Source organism: Lepisosteus oculatus, chromosome 10 (genome assembly GCF_040954835.1).
Source record: "Lepisosteus oculatus isolate fLepOcu1 chromosome 10, fLepOcu1.hap2, whole genome shotgun sequence".
NCBI lineage: Eukaryota > Metazoa > Chordata > Actinopteri > Semionotiformes > Lepisosteidae > Lepisosteus > Lepisosteus oculatus.
This window is the reverse complement of record NC_090705.1, coordinates 34025421-34044626: the sequence shown is the minus strand read 5'-3', so window position 1 is coordinate 34044626 and position 19206 is coordinate 34025421. Positions and strand designations below refer to the sequence as shown.

Here is a 19206-nt window from a genome sequence, read left to right as displayed (position 1 = left end):
AAGTGCCTTAATGCCAGTCATAAGTTTATACGCACTATTAGAAACACGAGAAGAGAACTCAAGTCAGATTTGAAGTCATATGCTTCAGCTACAAAAGAATGCAGTAATTAGAACTGTTAAAATTTTACTTCCAGCTTATTTTGGGAAGCACTTCAAACGACATATGTCAGACCAAAGACATTCACCAGTAACTGACAAGTTTTTTTTTTGTCCAGGTCAACATTTTTCCTATTTAAATGGTGGGAGGACTGCAGTTGACACAGCTTGCAAAGAAAAAACAAGTCAGAATAAGATCTCTTACTGCAAACCAGGCCTAAGACTATAAAGCCAGTTGTCTTCAAAGCCCCTTACTCGTTTGGTTAGTCTAGTGAAACAAGACACTACTCAATTATGTTTTAGAACAAACTGGAAATAAGTCACAAACATTAAAAGTTTAAATTTTATTAAGAATGTAATACAGTCAAGCAAAAAAAAACTTATAAGTGAACTACATTAATATCAACTTCATTAAATGATACATTTTCACATTATGTTCTAACAGGGTTTACAGCATATTGGAGTTTTAATAAGTGTTGACAAAAGGAAAATGTAAATTATGCTCACAACATACTTACAATAACAAGGAGCTTAGCAGTGAAACTGAATGAATTAAAACAGCAACAAAAGACCTCACCTCAATGGAAATGTCAGCAATTTTGGCATATGTTAAAAAAAAAACTCATGACTCAAGGCCTTGTGTTCAAAAGACACTGTGCAGTATTCCTGAACAGTAACTTTGGTTACTTAGCTCTTCCATGGTATGGTAAACACAGTAGTTTGCAAACTCTAAATGACAGAATATGGAGGAGGTAGATGTGACATCTATGGGTTAGGAGCCAACAGCAGAACATACTATATTTTAAAATTTGAGCATAATTTACAGTGTGCAACTATGTATTTTAAGGCCAATCTTTCTAACTATAACCCATCACGAATTATAGGGCTATTTAAGACAAAAGTGAAGTGCAAGCAGTGGTTCAGCTGGAGCACAGAGCCCTTCAATGCCGATACCTGAGTTGACAGTTGCACTTGTTGGAAAAGGAAGAGATGCAAGTCAAAAACGTATGCTCACAAAATAGTTTGCGCACCCAGTACTGAAGTTGAACCCATTATTTTGTCGGGAGTGCCTAAATATTTTACTTACCCAAAGAAGATAAGTCCTAGCTATTTGATTTGGAGGTAATGAAGATGATGGACGTATAAGGATGTTACAAAGTCAAAACAGACCATCTTAATTTAATGGATCAGTAAATCGAGAAAGAATATTCATAACGACAACCTAGAGACCCATTTACAGAGAAGGGTATTTACTGGAGCAACATGAATGCAGTCCCTTGCTCAAGGGTGCAACAGTGGTATCCCAGCCAGGTACTCTTTCAGTAACAACCCTCTGATTCAGGACTCCAGACTGCTGTCTTGCTACCAATATATGGCATGGCGTGCCTATACAGGTGCCGAGCATGAAATGGCATGATGGATTTGTACTTTGATCACCAAGCTGCTAGGAATGGATCAGGCAAGCTACATTTGGCAATTACATTTAGTCTTACTTTCAGGAACTCTGGCTTATTTTGAGTAACTGCCTGATGAAAAGTACTTCCATTAACACCACTCTTTAGGTTTGCGGCTCTATCCATTCAAACCATTACGACCACTGAAAATGAATTAACTTTAAGCTGCAAACTGCATTAAATTCTAATAAAAGCTAGCAGGATAATGATCCCATCAAAACCAAAATCTGCAAAAACATCAATACCTTCTGGTGCACAAACAATAGTGTCTAGTACGTTTTGCCTGCTGATTGTCATGGGACTGAAAGAAAAAAAGGTTCAAAAGTGCTTGTGGCGTTTTACCAAGGTGTATTACAAAGAATACATTCCATTAAAGAGTTAAATTTATGTCATTAAATGTTAATCACTTCTAGAAGGCAATATGCACAGTACCCTGTGAACAGCAAGACCAACAAGAAATGGGGGCAAAATAATTTCAAAGTGATCTCGGTTATGAAGTATAGAAGTCAACTCAACTAAGCAGCAAATAAAATGGTAAAAAAAAAATCAATGCAGCATATATCAGGCTTATGAGGTACTTCATATTTATTCCAAAGTTATTGAATTTTTTATAGATCCTCTTGTTAGCACAAAATACCTCGTCTTTTAATTTTTATTTGCCCGGCTTTATTTGACAGGCAATCATGTCACTGCTTAGAAAGTGCAAAACACAAATACTGATCATTCTTTGCAGCATATTCAAGAATGCACGGTCATTTCTCATTGTATATGTATTTAGAACTTTGTTATGTGGTGCTGTGAAACAAAAGGATAACACTTATTACAGCTAACCAAAGTAGGGAAACTGCTTGTACAAAAAGGCACAAATAAAACAAGGGATGTTTCCAGCCAGGGAGACATAGGGAACAAATACAATAGCTTTGCTGAATTAATTTGCAAACTGCACCAAAAATGAAAATTTCCACTATATATATATACACACACACAAGCTTTGTACCTTTTAATTTGAATAAAGTCTAAAATTACTTTCTATATGCAATAATATGCAGTCAGTATGTATATTATAAAAAAAACCTTTTCTAAAATAAAAAGACTTCCCTTTATAAAATGTAGTAAAAACCCTTATGAAAATTGCAGCCATCACTTATTCTGACAAATGAGTCAGGCTTTACTTTATAATTTTCATCGATCAATAAAACATAGCTTATTAGGTGCAGTGACACCACTTTTTCCTGCTGGCCAAATGATCCATTGAAAGTGTAATAATATGCTGGTGATTGAGCCTATTGCACAGAATTCATTTTGCTATGCCTAGACAATGGATACTAGAGTTAAGGCTAACCCACTTCATTTCAATACATCAATCCAGTTAAAGCAACAAAAAAAGTATGGTATCTGAAATGAAAAAAAAATTAATTGGAGAAAATTTAGAAAACTGAACCTGTGCAATTACACCCTATTCTTTCTGCACTGCAAGATATCTAACCTGCTTTACTTGTGAAAAGTACAAAAAGTAGGGACATGCCTAACTCAAATCAGTGCTCTAAAACCTCATTTACAGTGAAATTATTGCTCAATACTGCCCAACAGATTCACTTGAGAAAGGTTAGTTCCAGGGAATAGACCAATTATTGTGCAATAGTTTTTTTAAGTGACTTTCATCTCCAAATTCCATTGCAATTAAGAGCACAACCTTTTATGTATCCCCAAATGTTGTCCTATATAATGTGCTTCATTTAGTAGCAGTAGGTTAAGTAAAATAAAATGTTATCAAAACTGAAACACTTGTCTACTAAGTCTATACTACATTTTAAAAAGGGAGAAAAGTTTTAAAACAATACTCAGATGCAAAGACTCCCCTTTGTACTATTATTTCCAATTACAAAAATGGTCCCCTGAACTCCTATGACATATTCAAGAAAACACCCATCACGCTAGTCCACAATTACTATTTTAACAAATATACACAGTATTGGCTGTTTGGTCACAATTGTGGTTTATTTTCTATGTCAGGGATAACAACTGTAGCACCTGACCTTCATTCTGAGGTAGATCCAGTTGGTATTAAAAAAGCCAGGTCATCCCAAAATCATTAATGCCTCATGCAAAAAAAAAAAGTACAAAACAATGTTCTTTCTAGTCATAAATTGCTTTTAATAAGCATCTTAAATGAATATGGCATCAGCTGTTAAATACGAGGAGCCCTATAATAGTTTTCTGTCATTCACAAATTTATGACAACATTTCTGGCTGTGATTCAGTGGCAGCAGTGAAGTCACTTCATCTTAGAAAAATAACCCTCAGTGGTTAGTACTGAATGGTCTAAAGCACACCAGCTAGTTGTGTCAAAGTCTGCCAAAGAAATTATCAAGCCAATGTATTCCACAAAGAGTTAACTATGAGGCTGTCAAATTATTTAAGAGGAAGTATATTGTACTTTGTATATTTGTATATTGTAGGAAAAAAGTCTAACTCACAGTACATTGGTGAAGAACCCTACTAAATGACAGGTTTATACTCAACAAAGGCATAAACTGCTCAGAATCTCACATTTCCATAGATTACTAACAGTACATTATCTTGTCATGTGAGTTTCTTCACACGAATTATATGTCTCCATATTAAAATAAAAACTCATTCTGCAATGACAGCTATAATTATCAAGTATATACCTTGCGGCCATGGGTAATTTGTACAATATTGCAATTACAAAACAAAGAAAAACGTAGATAAAAGTGTTTTAAAATTGCAAGAACACCAGTCTGGTTGAAACGAGGCAGTGTTTACTACAAAAAAAGCTAAAAACTTCATTGCTGTAAATTCTACCTTACCATGAGTACAGTATAATATACACACAAATTATTCAAAATAATATTAAGCAACTGGATAAATCCTTAGAACAATATTAGGTTTCTCATTCAGACCCATTACAAAATTAAGAACCATTTTCCGATTCAGACTCTCTATTCAGTGTGCACCTCGAAATCTAAATGGATACAGTCCCATTACCAGAATTTTGAGTTCATCCTTAAAAAAATAAAAATAGATTACTATATGATTGAAACTGGCTGTGCTCAGTCTACACTGATATTCCTAGAAATTGTTTTTGTATAGTTTGAACAATGATATAATGCTTTCAAATGGTAGATAGTGTATTCCACGGTTTCAACTGTTACAGTGCACACTGAAAACTGGGTTACCAAATTCACTCTTCAAAAGTTAATTAATGGCTGGTGCTGTCCTGCTGTGGTACATTTGTACATTTCATGAGGTACAAAATGAGTATTTTATAGGTGTCTACTGAACTTTCATACACACTTTATGGGAAGCTGAGAAATGACATATTTGGCATTTTTATCCATGGGATAAATGTAATATCCACGTTGGAGACTTATGAATAAGAAAACTGCAAATGGTCACAAGATTATATGGGCACAATGTTACATTTCTTCAGCATGAAAACTCAGCACAAAATGTGCAAGAGATGTCTTTGCATGTCAAATATTTTGTGTTGATCCACCAAAACATAAAAAACCCACAACAAAGAAATTTTGAATGGAGACAAAACACTTGTAAAAATATCTGTGCCATTTGGGAGCCAGTGAATTTCTGCAGTTTTCATATGCGTCTGTCAGTTACCTACATTAATGTATTATAAAAAGCTGGCTTCTCAAAATACATTCGTTCTGCTTCTTGTGTTCAATTAAAAACATTCTAGTGCTAGAGCAGTTGACTAGATTGCTGATTTGCAAACTATTTTACTACAATTTGGAAAGAAGCAATATCTTAAATGTATGATGTTCTATATTACTGGTTTCTGAATGTAAATCTCATAACAAAGGCAAAACAATAACAGTTATGACTTTTTTGTTTTACGAAACGTTAGGATTCCAAAACGCCCACAAACCAGATGACCTAATACGAAGTTGAACATTAGATTCCTTCCATTCTTGAATGGTATGATATCAAGGTATTCCTTCTTACAAAAGTGATTGAAAAAGCAATATTTGTTGGGACACATGCAAAAACTGAAGCTGCCAATACTTTTATCAACTAAAGCTTTCGCTAACATACCCAAACACTCCATATGGAAAAATATCCAAGAAATGTGAGGCACCATTTACCAATGAAAGTTTCCCCTTAAAAAAAACATACAGGACTAGTCATCTTTTGAAGAACTTTGTGTAAGAGACCACGATGTTGCTTTATCCAAACATGAGCATAAGTGACATTTCTAGGTTTAAAAAAAACAGTAATTAATATATTTTCTAGAGAATCATTTCTTTATGCAATAACTGATTGAAAACATTGTTTGACAATTCCAAAATGTTTTGAAACCTTCTCAGACTGGGATTTTTAAACAGCTTACAATTCTCCAGCTGCTCGTGATTACAACGATAAACGAAAATAATAGACACCAGTCAAGGCAGAAAACTATTTAAAGATACCGCGGTAATAAATGCAAAGAGACGTAACTACTTTGTTATTTTTGTATTATACTAAGCACCATTTTCTCTCTTTTCTGGTTATGTGGCATATTTCCATGATTTGTCATGCAACCCCATTAACCTCGGAGATGAAATCTCTTCCCCACCCCCCAAACACGCACCCACACACACACACAATTACCTGCACACACACTTATATTCAACTCGCAGCAGCAGTAAGGACTCAAGCTCAAGATGCTGGAACAGCACTAATACAAGTATATACATAGTGTCTACTAGAGAAATACAGACGTCACTCTGTTCCTACTGTGGAATGTTGACAGTTTATCTTTGAAGGGAGCAGCATAGCAGAAGGCTCTAAGCGGGTCTATGATTAACAAAGTGTGGCTTTTAAAAAGAAGCACGTCTAGGTTTAAAAACAAAATAAAAACTCTTTAGCCATGGTTACAGGTGGACATCTGGAACTTGCTGGTTTCAGTCTATGATATGCCTAAAGTCAGACATGATCAAATGAATACTTTCAGGACATTTTAAATATTTTTATATTTATTTTAATACACAGCTTCCTGTTGTATGAACTTTCATCAAAGTAATGTGTTTAAACAGCAGTGCCTAGGCAATGTCGACACAAAAAAAGCTCATAGTAGAGGTAGAATCTACCAAATTATGTTAAGATGTATCGGGATATTTACAAACTTACTGCATAGACTGATAACTGTATTTACATTATTTTACATTTTACAGGTTTTAACCTGATAATCAGATTTACAAAAACAGGCCAACTGTGATTAGAAAATGGAAATAAATAAAACTGGCTTAACCCACTGCTCTTTAGTTTCTGATCTACTTTTGAACACACTGACTGAATCTGAATATATGTTAAAGGTACTACAATTCCTAAAAATATAAATACATTTTATATTAAATCAGTTACTTTGAAAGTACCAGAAAATTTCATCTCATACACATTGATATGTTATATTAACTTTGTCTTTTTAAAATAGATAAGCATCTGCATTAAACTTGGTTTCACCATATATATAAACAGATTGCAATTAAAAGTAATGATTAGTAGACTACTGTGAAATTGATGCACTTGCAGATGTAAAATAGCTTTAGGCATACCATAGGCATTTAAAAATTATGTAGGAAATTGTTTCAACATTTGACTTTTAAATAAAGTAAAACCGCACTTTGAAACCTGATGTACAGACATTGGCCAAATTCAGGGCCATAACAGAGAGTTTAACTAGCCAAGAGAATATTTACAAGTCTTAATTTTCTAAGACTCTGAAGCACCCTTAATGCGTTTTTTATACCACCTCACAAAAGCTTTAAGAATGTGAAGATTTGTTTTACATAAAAACCTTCACAATTTGTTTTTATGCTGGCCTGCTATCAGAAAGTCTGGTTGATACATTCTTAGTAGCTTCCCAAGATTACTCTGACTGCTTTAAAAGGCTTGTCTTTACTGATCTTATTTTGAAGACATACTGAAAGCACTGGCTCTAGTCAAGTTATGAACATTCAGGTAGTCTGCTGAAATAGCTTTTCGAGTACAAAAGGATAGTATAGGTATCCTTGAAGCTCTTAATTTCTGAATAAAAAAATAGTATTCAATTATCAAGGTGTGCAGATGAATATTTTTCACCAAATCAAATATCTAAAGATCTACCAGTTACATTTTCAACAAATTAAATCTCCTTGCCACCTCTCACATTAATTGAACCTTAAAACCATAAAACAAGGTGGGGATTTCAAAGGACTGACAGAAGGTACCACCTCCCCTTCTGACTGTGTTGTAAGCTGATAGCTGGTTTAACAGAGGTACCTTCAGGTAAACAACATTTTTTTTCAGTTCTTGAGTACAAGTAAACTTTTGTCTTCTATGCTATTGGCAATCTAATTGAACTGAAGGGAGCTGGGCAGCTCTGACAATGTCTTACACTGAACCTTCACCCATCAAAACTTCATGGCGGTGTAATAGATTGCATTGAGATCTTCAAACCAGCCATTGTACTGAACCATAAAACAAGTACTATAAGAGATTAAAAAGTGCAGTTGGGCTTTGTTTTTATAATGAGTATTTCAGGCGCTGAACTTATTACTCAACAAATGGTCAACTTGCCCTTTCTCTCGTTTTCTCCTGAAAAACTGCCAAATAATTATAAAATACATAATGACTATCTGCTATTCTAAGTCCATGTCCAAAACACTTGATATTTATACTTACTGTTTCATGATTTGCACTGGTCCTGAACTCTCAAACTACAACATCTATATTTTTTCAGTTAAAGTGCAAAACATTGTTCTAGTTTTGTTCATAATTCAAGGAATTGCTTATTCTGTGCATGTCAGACAACGTAAGGTGCTGGTGAATATCAGTAAATAAGTAAAACAAATTCAATCTATACTTACTGGGAATAAAATTCATGTCCTCCTTTTTTGCACTACAATTAAGGTGTGGACACATAAGTACCATTAAAGACAATGAAGTCATCACAATATAATGAAACTAACTACTGAAAGAAACAAAATCACAAGGTAGCTGTATAAATAGTGAATATCTAAAGACGAAGAGATTGAAAATTTAGATCAATAATGGAGGCCAAATTGTAGTTACTATAAATGATTTAACAATTATGTTTTCACATTAAAACAGGAATATCACATTCTAATGGAAATATACAGCTGTAGACTAAAGTTTGGGTGGAACGCCAAATTACAAAAAAAATATTATCCTTATACTAAGGAGAAAGAAAGTACTAATGATTATTTCATTGCTCATTTTTTCCTGGATGCTTTCAAAAGAGACCTGTTATTAAATCTCTCTCAAAAGATTAAACTCAAAAAGTCATAGATAGGAAAGCATACTACTCTACAAAACCAAACTATCCAAATTTCCTTTCTCTAGTCTTGGTCTTAAATCTAAGTGCCAAACTGAGATGAAGGCAGGAAGGAATCAAGACACAGGACCTTTATTAAGTGTCAAAGCATCTAAAATCTTTCTTGGTCGGCTCTGTACATATCCTTAGACACGATAAAATTCAACAGTATAGCAGTCAAATTAAATTTGCACCTTTTGTGCAATGTTTGTTGAAAAGTCCTGCCTGCTCCCAAGCTCACTTAAAATGTTTTTGAGGTTTTATGTAATTTGAACTTCTGATATATTCTAAGTTGCTTCATACAAAATGTGGCATACAAGAGCAATTTTTAAAACTTTCAGAAGAAGGATTTTGTGTTTAAAACTACAGTGCACCATAGAGTCTATAAGTAGCGAAAAAAGAAACAGTATTTGCTTGGCTAATACATAAAGTAATGAGACCCCATCATTTTTATCAGTGTCCTATGCAATGCATAGAAAGATCATGGCTTAAAACACTTAAGTGGCATACCTGTTGCTTAGGTATTTGTAACAAAAACATGGACCTATATGAACAATGCGTCACTGAAGTCCATTTCTGGTGGGACCCAGTCCCATCAATATTAGAAAAAAAAAGATCCTGACATGTTTAGTCTGCCAGTCGAGATCAGTCAGAGTAGAACTGGTCTACCACTAAAAAAAAAAAATGTTGTATTGTCCAAGTACATTACAGAAATATCAAAGTACATGTCATGAAGTACCTGTCTTGTCAGTGCTTTTCCAATCGCTTTCTTGATCTGTTTTAAGTAATGAGGGGTGAGAAGTGCAGTTCAGTCAGACTGGAACCCAGCTCTCTTCTGCAACATTATGCTTCAAGCCTTGCCCAGTTCCCCCCTCCCACCCACACCCTGGTCAAGCAAAATACATGGTGCGGAGTGTATCCTGGTGGATTTGGACTGCCTTGGCCAATGCCTGCTGGTCCCGTCCGTTGCTCTGCCCTGAGGTATGGCTCCCTTCAGCACTAGAAATTAAGAAAGAAAATCATTTGGGCATTCATTTTCAAAGCTGGGCTTCATCCCATACATATTACCCTAGAGGTTTTTAAACTGCACTTGTTACCTGGTTAATCTGACATTTAAGCTTCCAAGAATCCCGTTTAGAAAATAAAATTGGGAAAACCTGATGACATCATATCAAACGTCACCCATGAGGAAGCGTGCTGTATTATAAGAGCAGGTCAATACGTTATACGATAATATTTTTCTCATTCTATTCTTGCGTACCTGTCGTGTTCCTTGTCCACCAGATGATAGCGTGCTCGGAACGCTACCAGGTGAGCATAGTAGGCAGGTGCTGGGATGGAGACGGAGCGAGTGCAGCGCACGTAGGTGTGGCACAGCTGATAGGTGAGCACCTGCAGCTCATCTGAAGAAAAATGGTTGTCGTCCCACAACACATGGTAATGTGATGGTCTGCTGGTTCCCTGTAGAGACATATTACAGTTGGTACAGGTGTCACGTCAAGGTGCCTCAGATGAGAGTGGGTATAATGAAAGCCCTAAATGTTTAAGAAATAAAGCCTAACAAAAAAAGTGAAGCACAGGCAAAATCCATTTTACGGGGTAATTAAAAATGTAAGAACAGAAGTCGGTGACAGACTCAGTACTTACTTGGATGCCAGCATGACTGCACAGATAGAAATCAAATTCTGACGGGTGGGTTATTTTTGTGTCTACGGTTGTGCCCGCAGGAATATTTCCACTCTTTCCAACCTGGTAAAATATTCAAGTTCAGGGAGTAGGCATTTATGTCAAAATAAAATAATACATTCAACACAATGCAAAAAAATATTTAAGAACTTGCTTGATCAAGTGAATTAAGGGAGAACTTAGTAACGAATTATAGCTAAAAATAAGGTAAACCCAGGAGACTTCATCAGGCTTAGAAGCAAAATAGGGACACAGGGTCACTTTCACTGGAAATGATATAAAGGCTGGTCATTTCTTTACACAAACAGTTGTGGGTGTTGGGTACATGGTGTCCGGCCGGCCAGTTTCAACCCAAACTCTGGGCATCTTCAGGATATTGTAGGACAAACTATGAATAATCATTAAGCTCTCTACCAACCAAACAGGCAAGGTGGTCAACTAATATTCTTAAAATAGCACCATTCACAGAAAGGACATTCAGGAGAGAGCAGATCAGCCCTTAGGGACAAGAAAGCTCTGGATAATCACAAAATAGTTAACACTATAACTTAAGCGAGTGCCCCAGTCTACTATAGATGAACAAGTGAAGACATTTAGATAAGAATTAAATAACCCTAATAATGCTCTGAGTTCTGGAAGGCCAAGTACAGCCAGGAATGCAGCAACCACTGAATAAGCTGACTTAATGCTTCCATTTATATAGCCCACAAACTTTCTAAAGAAAACCCATGATATATATATACACTCTTATTACAGTTTTTAGAGGACCAAATGTACAGACCACTTTTATGCAGCTTTTTATACCACCTCTATAAAATTGGATTTCATTACAGTTTGCAAAGACAAAAATGATTCAGATTAGTAAAAATGTGTGCAATGCCTCGGTTCGTGCATGGGACAGAATTTAGTTAATATCCCTTACCCTTTCATTTCGGTCCATACAAAAGAGTCTTGTGTGATGGCGTTTTTGCACCACAACAAATGTAATCCCTGGCTGGTAGTCTTTCTCCAGTTTGATGCAAGCTTCACGGATAGCAAGTAACTCGTAATGAAGCACCTTAAGAAAATGAACAACAACCATGGGGCATCTTCAAGAAGACTTTAGACAGAAGGACAAAATCTGCATGCCTCAGCTGTACTGCACGATTTCGGCATAACACACAAACTTACAAATTTAGCAGAGGATTTCTCACCTGCTACCCCCTTTACTGAGAAGAAACATTCTAATATTAATAACATTAGCTTGAATTACTAATAAAGGACTAAGGCAAGAGGATAACAACCTGAGAATGCATTTGATTGAAAACACAATAAAAACGTTTTTATAGGTCACGATTTTAGTGTCCTTCACTTATTACAGAGGGCCCTTGAATTTATCCTCTAGTTTTGAAAACGGCCCACACAAAGCACACCTTCTGCACATCTACTCCTCCCGATTACCTGATTGAACTGCCCTTCAGAGATGCCATCACGATAGAAGATGATCCGCGTGGGCTTGAAGCGAGTCGACTTGTAGAACTGGATCAGCAGCTCCCTCACCATGGCAGACAGGTCTTGAATGATCTCCTGACGGTGCTGCTGGACCCGCACAGTGGCACAGTATCGGCTGGGGTGGGCATCCATGCTACCCACAACCTAGCAAAGCAGGAGAACAGCCAGTTGGCCCGCAGTGCAAAGGCATTCATAAGGATTCGGAGGGGAAAAAAAATGCACAATAAGGGATTTAAAGCCAAGCATAAAAAACTTACAGCAGCTATCGAGGGCTTCTTCCCATCTCCTGCTGGTGGGTGAGTCACATCTGCTCCCAGAAATATGACAGGTTGCTGAAACACCAAGGGCCTGAAAGAGATCATGTTATGATTACACACTGAAACTTTACATTTGCATTAAGAAAACAGACCTACATCTATAAAATGAGGTGCTCAAAATGTTTCGCAACTCGCATGCTTAAGCACTGAGTATTGTGCAAATCATAAGAATTATTGAAAGCTGCACAAACAATTATAATCCATGTATTATTTAATGTACACCTAATGGCTGTTCTTTTCATCTTTTCATTTGGTCAAAATGCTGGTCAAAGGAAGGACACACTGCAACTAAATCCATGGACAAGTGCTTGGGATGAGGGGGAAGCTGTCCATCATTATTAGACAATCACATGCTGGGAAGAGGAGTTCAAACGCGACACAGTCGGAATTTTGTAACACTGAAATTATCCAGCAATATCTCAGCATGTCAAACATTATTGCAAGATGGGAGCCCCAGAATTTCAGCTCAAAACATCCCAAAGAGTGGTGTCTAGAAAAGCTGTTGATCCGCCACTTTATCATCTAGTAACTGATGACCAGATACAGGTTCACCACTCAACCTCAGAGACCATGACTGAATATTTGTACTGGGAACAACCAACATGGTATTCCTGTACTGCTAACAAGGCACAGGTCCTCATTACCTGTGAATTTGGACAGCTTTAAATACACTACTGTTCTTAGTCCAGGGTCATTTTGATCTGACACCATAGTTGAACACACCTAGTCAGAAGGGTTCTATACACAAGTAATTTCCATTTTAAAGACCAAATGGGCCAAAAGCATTAAGATGAAGAATGATTATACAGAGTGATAGTCATCAAATCGTTCCCTTACTACCACATACCAGTGCTGCTTAAGTATTTCAATACACCTTGTATGTACTGTATATCGGGTTATGCAGAATTCTTTCCACATTTCAATGAAAATTGACCTTACCTGCCCTGTGGCAAAAGGATGTTGTTAACGCCGCCCAGTTTGACATTGATCTTCAAGCAGAGGTTTGAAAGAGTCTGGGGGGTAGTTTTCTGCACATTCTTCACCTGAACACACTGAGTGGCCATCCCCAGGACTGTGTCTCCAACGCGTTTCACTTCAGCTAAAATTGCCCAGGACAAGATACTACAATTACAAACCCATATAACTATAAATTAACTCAAGCTAAAAAGTTGCCTAAAAACGGTTTAGTTTCTAAAAACAAGATACGCAAATGTGTGCAGAATAATTGAATATGGGCAGTACTAACCATACACGGGAGTCTTCCCTGGGAGAATCACCACCACCAGCTGAAGTCCCTGGTAGGTGTACTTCAGATGCTTAAACATTGGCTCCACGCTGTCAGCTCCTTGGGCATATTTACAGAAACAAGGCTGCCCCTGAATCGGCATGCCGGCATCCCGTGAAATCTTGCGAAGCTGATCTGTGAAAGCTCTTTAAAAGAAAAAAAAAGACGTCTTTTTAACGACGGATAAGCACATAAAATCGGAGGTCGGGAAACTATTCCAAAACTTCTTGAAAAACGTAACGGGAAAGAAACCGTGCTTACTTGAGTAAAAGCTCAGTGCACTGTCGCTGGGGAGCAAAGCAGGCAATCGCCCAAACTTTAATTTCAATTCCAGTGTGAAACTGCTTGTTCCTCATATCCCACACGCCCTGGATTGGAGTGGCTATTGCCTTATTCTGGAAGTTAAAACAGAAGAGGTTAAGAATTAAACATCCTCACTGCTTCCAACAGATGTGAAGGCTTCAGTAAGGAGACTTGTTTATTTCCTCTGGAACAGAAAATACTAAAAAAAAAGGAGCGCAACGCAACTCTTTCCCTACACCTGCACAATATTTAGGCTATTTTGCTGTGAAATTAAAAATTGTACTCCTCAAATACACAACTTTAGAAATCCCAATACTACAAAGACATTTTCTGAAACAACAAAACTCTCAAAACAGAAAATGCTGTGCATTAATCTAAAGGATGAGAGATTAATACCACAAGAGTCAGGTGAGCTGACCCTCTCATTTGCAACATTACATTCTCATTTGTATTCATAATAATTCTATTTACATACGTACCCGGCCTCCATAGAGTATAGAAGGTGCCTGAAGAACACGACCATTTACTTCTGTCATGTCGTCTCTCACCACTACGCCAAATTCGCGTACATAAGGATCACTGTTAAAGCTGGCACTTCTCATCTGAAAGAGAAGTAGTCATTTCGGTTATCAAGGACTGACTAATGTTTGGAATCTCTATTCCTAAAGTTTTAGAAAATAATGTAGTGGAAAAGAAGCTGTACATGAGCAAACGCTCAATGGTGTTTGAAACATTAGATCCAACACAGACTCGAGAAATCCAAAGAGAGGAAGCAATATCTGTGTAAATTTCTCTTGATGCTCATCTACAATTAATATGATACTGAATACACTGAAATGTTTTAAATAATACTTTTTCTGATGTGCAGTACAGAGATCTACAGAGCAACTATTAAGTACATAGTTATACTCACCAGTTTGCTGATCTCATCCTGCCTGTCAGGCGCTGATCTGGCTGTGGCACGGATCATTGTGGAGGTCTGATTGTCTGTCAGCTTCTTTATACACCTCTGACCTGCCACTATATTGCAAACCTGTTACAACAAACAGAGATTGGTCACTTTGAATAAACCGAGAAACAGATGACTGAATAAACTAATCTTCTTAAAAAGAATTAGTTTAGGTAACTAGAGATAAAACACGTGATGGACACGCAACACATTGAAGTTGGCACCCACACACGCCTCCAACTTTCAAACACTTTTGGTCTCGTGGCGAAAAATGTGATCAGCGAGGATATACAGCTCTATTTTCCTCAATGGAGTTTAGACTAACCTCTAGAGGAAGATAGGTGTGTTTCTGCTCCTGGCCAACCTGTAAACATGGAAGATGAGGGTAACGGAGGACAAGCTTGTACTTGTCTTTAAAATATTGTGCTACAGTGCATTCAACTGTCTGTCCATTTTCCTGTTGAAGAGGAAACCTATGCAAAGGAAAAACAAAATTAGTATGACAAATAATAGGATGCATGCCAATGACTATTTCTCCAAGGTTTCAAGACAGAAGATGCTAAAATTTAGTTTCTCTATATGCATTAAAGCAATCTGAGTCTCTAGTTACATCAATTTCAAATGCAGATAGATAATACAAGAGAGCCTACAAGGAATGGAAAATGTATACATGTGTGAAGTCTTACGTTTGGTGACTGGCTGGCCTCCTGGTTACATTGCATACTCTGTATTTTCTTTTCATCTGTCCACAGTGTGTTATTTCCACCTTCAGACCTATAATCAAGAAGATGAGATTTATATACACACACACAAGATCCAAAGCTTATTTTTTGTAAAGCATTTGTAAAGCAGGTGTGACTAAGATGCATGCCGCAGTATTTTGAGTAATTTCAAAATGCATGTTACCTTATGGGTGCCTATAAAGCCTTCAAGTAGTTACGCATGGGTGAACTGTTGAATTGAATAGGCTTGCCCACTAAAATTAGACACCTTCTGCATTCTATTAACTAATATTTTTAATACAGTTGGAGTGTTTTTAACACATTAGCACTTCTAGATCTAATAAGAAGCAACAACTCTTGCTCTCACAGTAGGCTAAAGACCACAAGCCAGTTCCCAATGCACGTCAGCTTTCAATGAAATTGTAATTAGTAGACAGTACAGCAGAGAAACATAAAACAGAGAATACATACAGGAGGCTTATTGAAAACAGGAACAAGTAATAGGTTTATTCCATGCTGAAAAAAAGAAGAAAGAAAATAACGTTTCGGCCGTGGAGCCTTCTCCGGGTGTGAGCTTCTTCTACAGGTTCCTCACACCTGAAGAAGGCTCCACGGCCGAAACGTTGCGTTTTCTTTCGTCTTTTTTTCAGCATGGAATAAACCTATTGCTTGTTCCTTTGCAGCCTACGCATGCTGACGCAGCTACCCACCTGAACTACTTATTGAAAACAGAACCACAATAACGCGTTGTTAAAATAACTGACCCTTTATTTCCTTTGTAAATTTTACTCTCTGGGAGTCCGTTAACGGTTTCTGCTGCTCTTCAATGCTTTTGAAATCCAAAACCTCACACATGAACTCAATCACCGGCTGGGCTTTGTAAAACGCAGTGGCGGACACTAAAACAAATCACACAGAAATTGAAGTTAGCTGTGAAGATATTTTGAGCTGAACACGGCGAGTGCTAGTCTTTAGGTTTTTTTTTTATAACCAGATATGTCAGTGACAATGACAACCAAGCAACCAGGAAAGGATGCGATAAAAGGGGGCAAAGGAACAAGGTTTCAGCTGCTGAGCTTTCTGCAGGTGTGCGTGAGAGAGAGGGAGGTGGATGAGACATCACGAACAGGAGAACACAGGACAGGGGGGTAGCATGGCCACGTAGGCAAGGGCCTGAACGAAGGCTGATCTGTGACTGGGGAGTGATAAGTGAAATCGAAATGCCAGGGGGGAGGGATTGAAAAAAGAACAGTTATTCAAGTACAAGGTATCTACACACGGATTGAAACCCTACCATCGATATTAAGCATCATTTTCCAGAGAGAAGGTCTAACAGACTGGTGGAACCCAAACCACACCTCCCGGCCTCCACCCAGGGGGTTTGAACAGCCCTCCGAGGGAGTGAAGAAAGAGCGGCCTACGGGGGTGTACCTGTTGTAAGCACAGACAAGTTCGCCGTAATTAGACATCCGTCACGTAACGCTTGGGAGATATTGCACTGCTGTACTTTGGATTGACACCAGTTTAAACGGCACTGCGCTTAAAAGGTGATATACATCATCATCATCATGAGGTTCTTCCGTTTTCAAAACTGTCACCTGCTCAGGGTCCCAGAGCAGGTCTATTCCAAGCATGGTTGCGAACGTGAATTAGCGTTCGCTCATCAGCGCACAAAAGAAATGGAAAGTTGGCTTTCTGAGCAGTGACAGGTTGGAAGTTACGCACATTGTAATTTTAGAGTAGAAAAATTTAATATTTCCATTTAAAATGTCCGACAAAAAGCTTTTGTAACATTTTAAAACGGAACATTCTTGTTTTCCTTGATTTTCACTGAAGGGCCCTCCAGTCGGTATCAGAAAATATAACTTGACAGCACATTATTAAATTAAATTAAAGGTTATTTTATATCTAGCTGATTGGCTGGGTGGAGCTTTATCATACAAATGCTGCTGTAGAGAATGTTTACGCCACAAGGAAATTCAGTTAATCCTGTGCTGTTTAAATAACTGCAATTGCCAATCACCTTTCGGTCTAGTGATGAAGCCTATGAAATGGCTGCAGAGTTGCTGCATGTTCTTAGCGATGGAGGAACTTGTTCTCTTGGCTGCTGTCTTTCTGTTTTTCAAAGCCGCTTAATAAAAGCGAAGCAGTAATGTTGTTTGCCAACACAAACACCATTATTCCTAGAACGTGTCATCAGAGGCAGGGTACCATTCACCTCTGAAGTGAAACAAACAAGAGCTATAGGGTCAGAAATGTCCATTCCATAGTGTGAACGAAACATCAGTTATGATTATGTACATAAAAAGTACATAATAAAAACTGGTAAATAGGGTCTGTCTACAGGTGTTAGGGTTTATAACATTTACTTATCATACCATTTACTGAGCTTAACTAATCAATATTAAACAGATGTGAATGATTCAATCAGCCTTATTTTTTTTTGTGATATGTAGTCAAGGCTGGTGCTTACTTCAATCTAAGAGTGTGAGTAAGATAAAGGTGGCATCGATTCAAAATGCACTTTTTCAAAAAGCATCTACTAAATCACAAGGTTACTTCTGCAACATTTCAACTGCCAGAAAGACTCCACACATGCAGAAGCACAAATCAGTATTTCAGAATACTTTTTCTAAGCTGAATTCCACAGAGGCAGCTCCTGCACAAACTGCAAAGGCCACTAGAGGGCAGTGTACATTAAGCTCCTAAATTTTAGCTTTGTTCAAAGAACCCTTCACATTCTAAGTGTAACATTGTGATTCTTTTAAACTAATAGTGTACACAATTATTAAAATATAAAAATACAAAAGAGCAAAACTTTACATTAGATACTACAAGCAATGGCAAGATAAAACTGTAATGAACCTGCCTCAGTTCACTTGCCTATTCAACCCTATGCAACTGAAAACATGTAGATTCATAAATTTAAATATTTTTGTTAGTTATACATGTGGTTGATTCTTTTCCCACAAAAGAACTATTGACAAGACGGGTTCATTGTCAAGTTGAAAGCAATGTACGAAACAAGGGATGATGAAATTTGGAACAGCAAATTTCTTTAAGGATTTACTATCAATCCTGAATTAAATACAACACTGAAGTATCGTAATCAGTCAAGTGAATTAAGTGTTGACCCTGTCTTCAGGGCTTTCAGCAGGACGTGAAGACACACAGCTAATGCTTAACAAGGCTTTATTCACGCACAGAAAATGCATTTACGCCTGCTTCAAACAAACCAGTCCCCAAAGATCCCAAGTCAACACTGGGATTACTAACCTCATAGAGGGCAAGTGTCTCATGACTACATCCAGTGCCTGGATGGTTTCAAAGGGAATATTTGGCAGTCGCCCAGACAGTGCATCATGCAGAGCCTGAAGACTGACACAAGAAACCCATTTTATTGCCACCTTGAAACTTCTGTCCTTTCCCTCCCCTGGAATGGTAACTTCAAGTTCCGTCTGCGGAGAAAAATAAATTAGTTCCAGTACAGTACCACAGCCATCCTTGAAAGTCCAGCCTTTATGCACTTGAACGGCTGAAGAATAATAGGAGTTTTCATGCCATACTTTA

At 37.4% G+C, this 19206-nt stretch overlaps 1 protein-coding gene across 7 annotated transcripts in view; it reads right to left on the bottom strand.

The window, feature by feature from the left end:
• Positions 1–425: 425 nt before the first annotated feature.
• ago2 (argonaute RISC catalytic component 2) overlaps positions 426–19206 on the bottom strand; it is a 33295-nt gene continuing 14514 nt past the window's right edge. For all 7 annotated transcript variants that reach the window (XM_015357460.2, XM_015357465.2, XM_015357469.2 and 4 more), the window contains 16 exons: positions 18913–19094; positions 16931–17067; positions 16401–16535; positions 15601–15688; positions 15240–15387; positions 14879–14998; positions 14445–14567; positions 13924–14057; positions 13624–13808; positions 13317–13476; positions 12318–12408; positions 12010–12204; positions 11492–11626; positions 10531–10632; positions 10145–10344; positions 426–9882 (listed from right to left, as the gene is read on the bottom strand). In XM_015357460.2, coding sequence (XP_015212946.1) covers positions 9774–9882; positions 10145–10344; positions 10531–10632; positions 11492–11626; positions 12010–12204; positions 12318–12408; positions 13317–13476; positions 13624–13808; positions 13924–14057; positions 14445–14567; positions 14879–14998; positions 15240–15387; positions 15601–15688; positions 16401–16535; positions 16931–17067; positions 18913–19094 — 2244 coding nt within the window. In that variant the 3' untranslated portion in view covers positions 426–9773. The remainder of the gene's footprint in view (positions 9883–10144; positions 10345–10530; positions 10633–11491; positions 11627–12009; positions 12205–12317; positions 12409–13316; positions 13477–13623; positions 13809–13923; positions 14058–14444; positions 14568–14878; positions 14999–15239; positions 15388–15600; positions 15689–16400; positions 16536–16930; positions 17068–18912; positions 19095–19206) is intronic.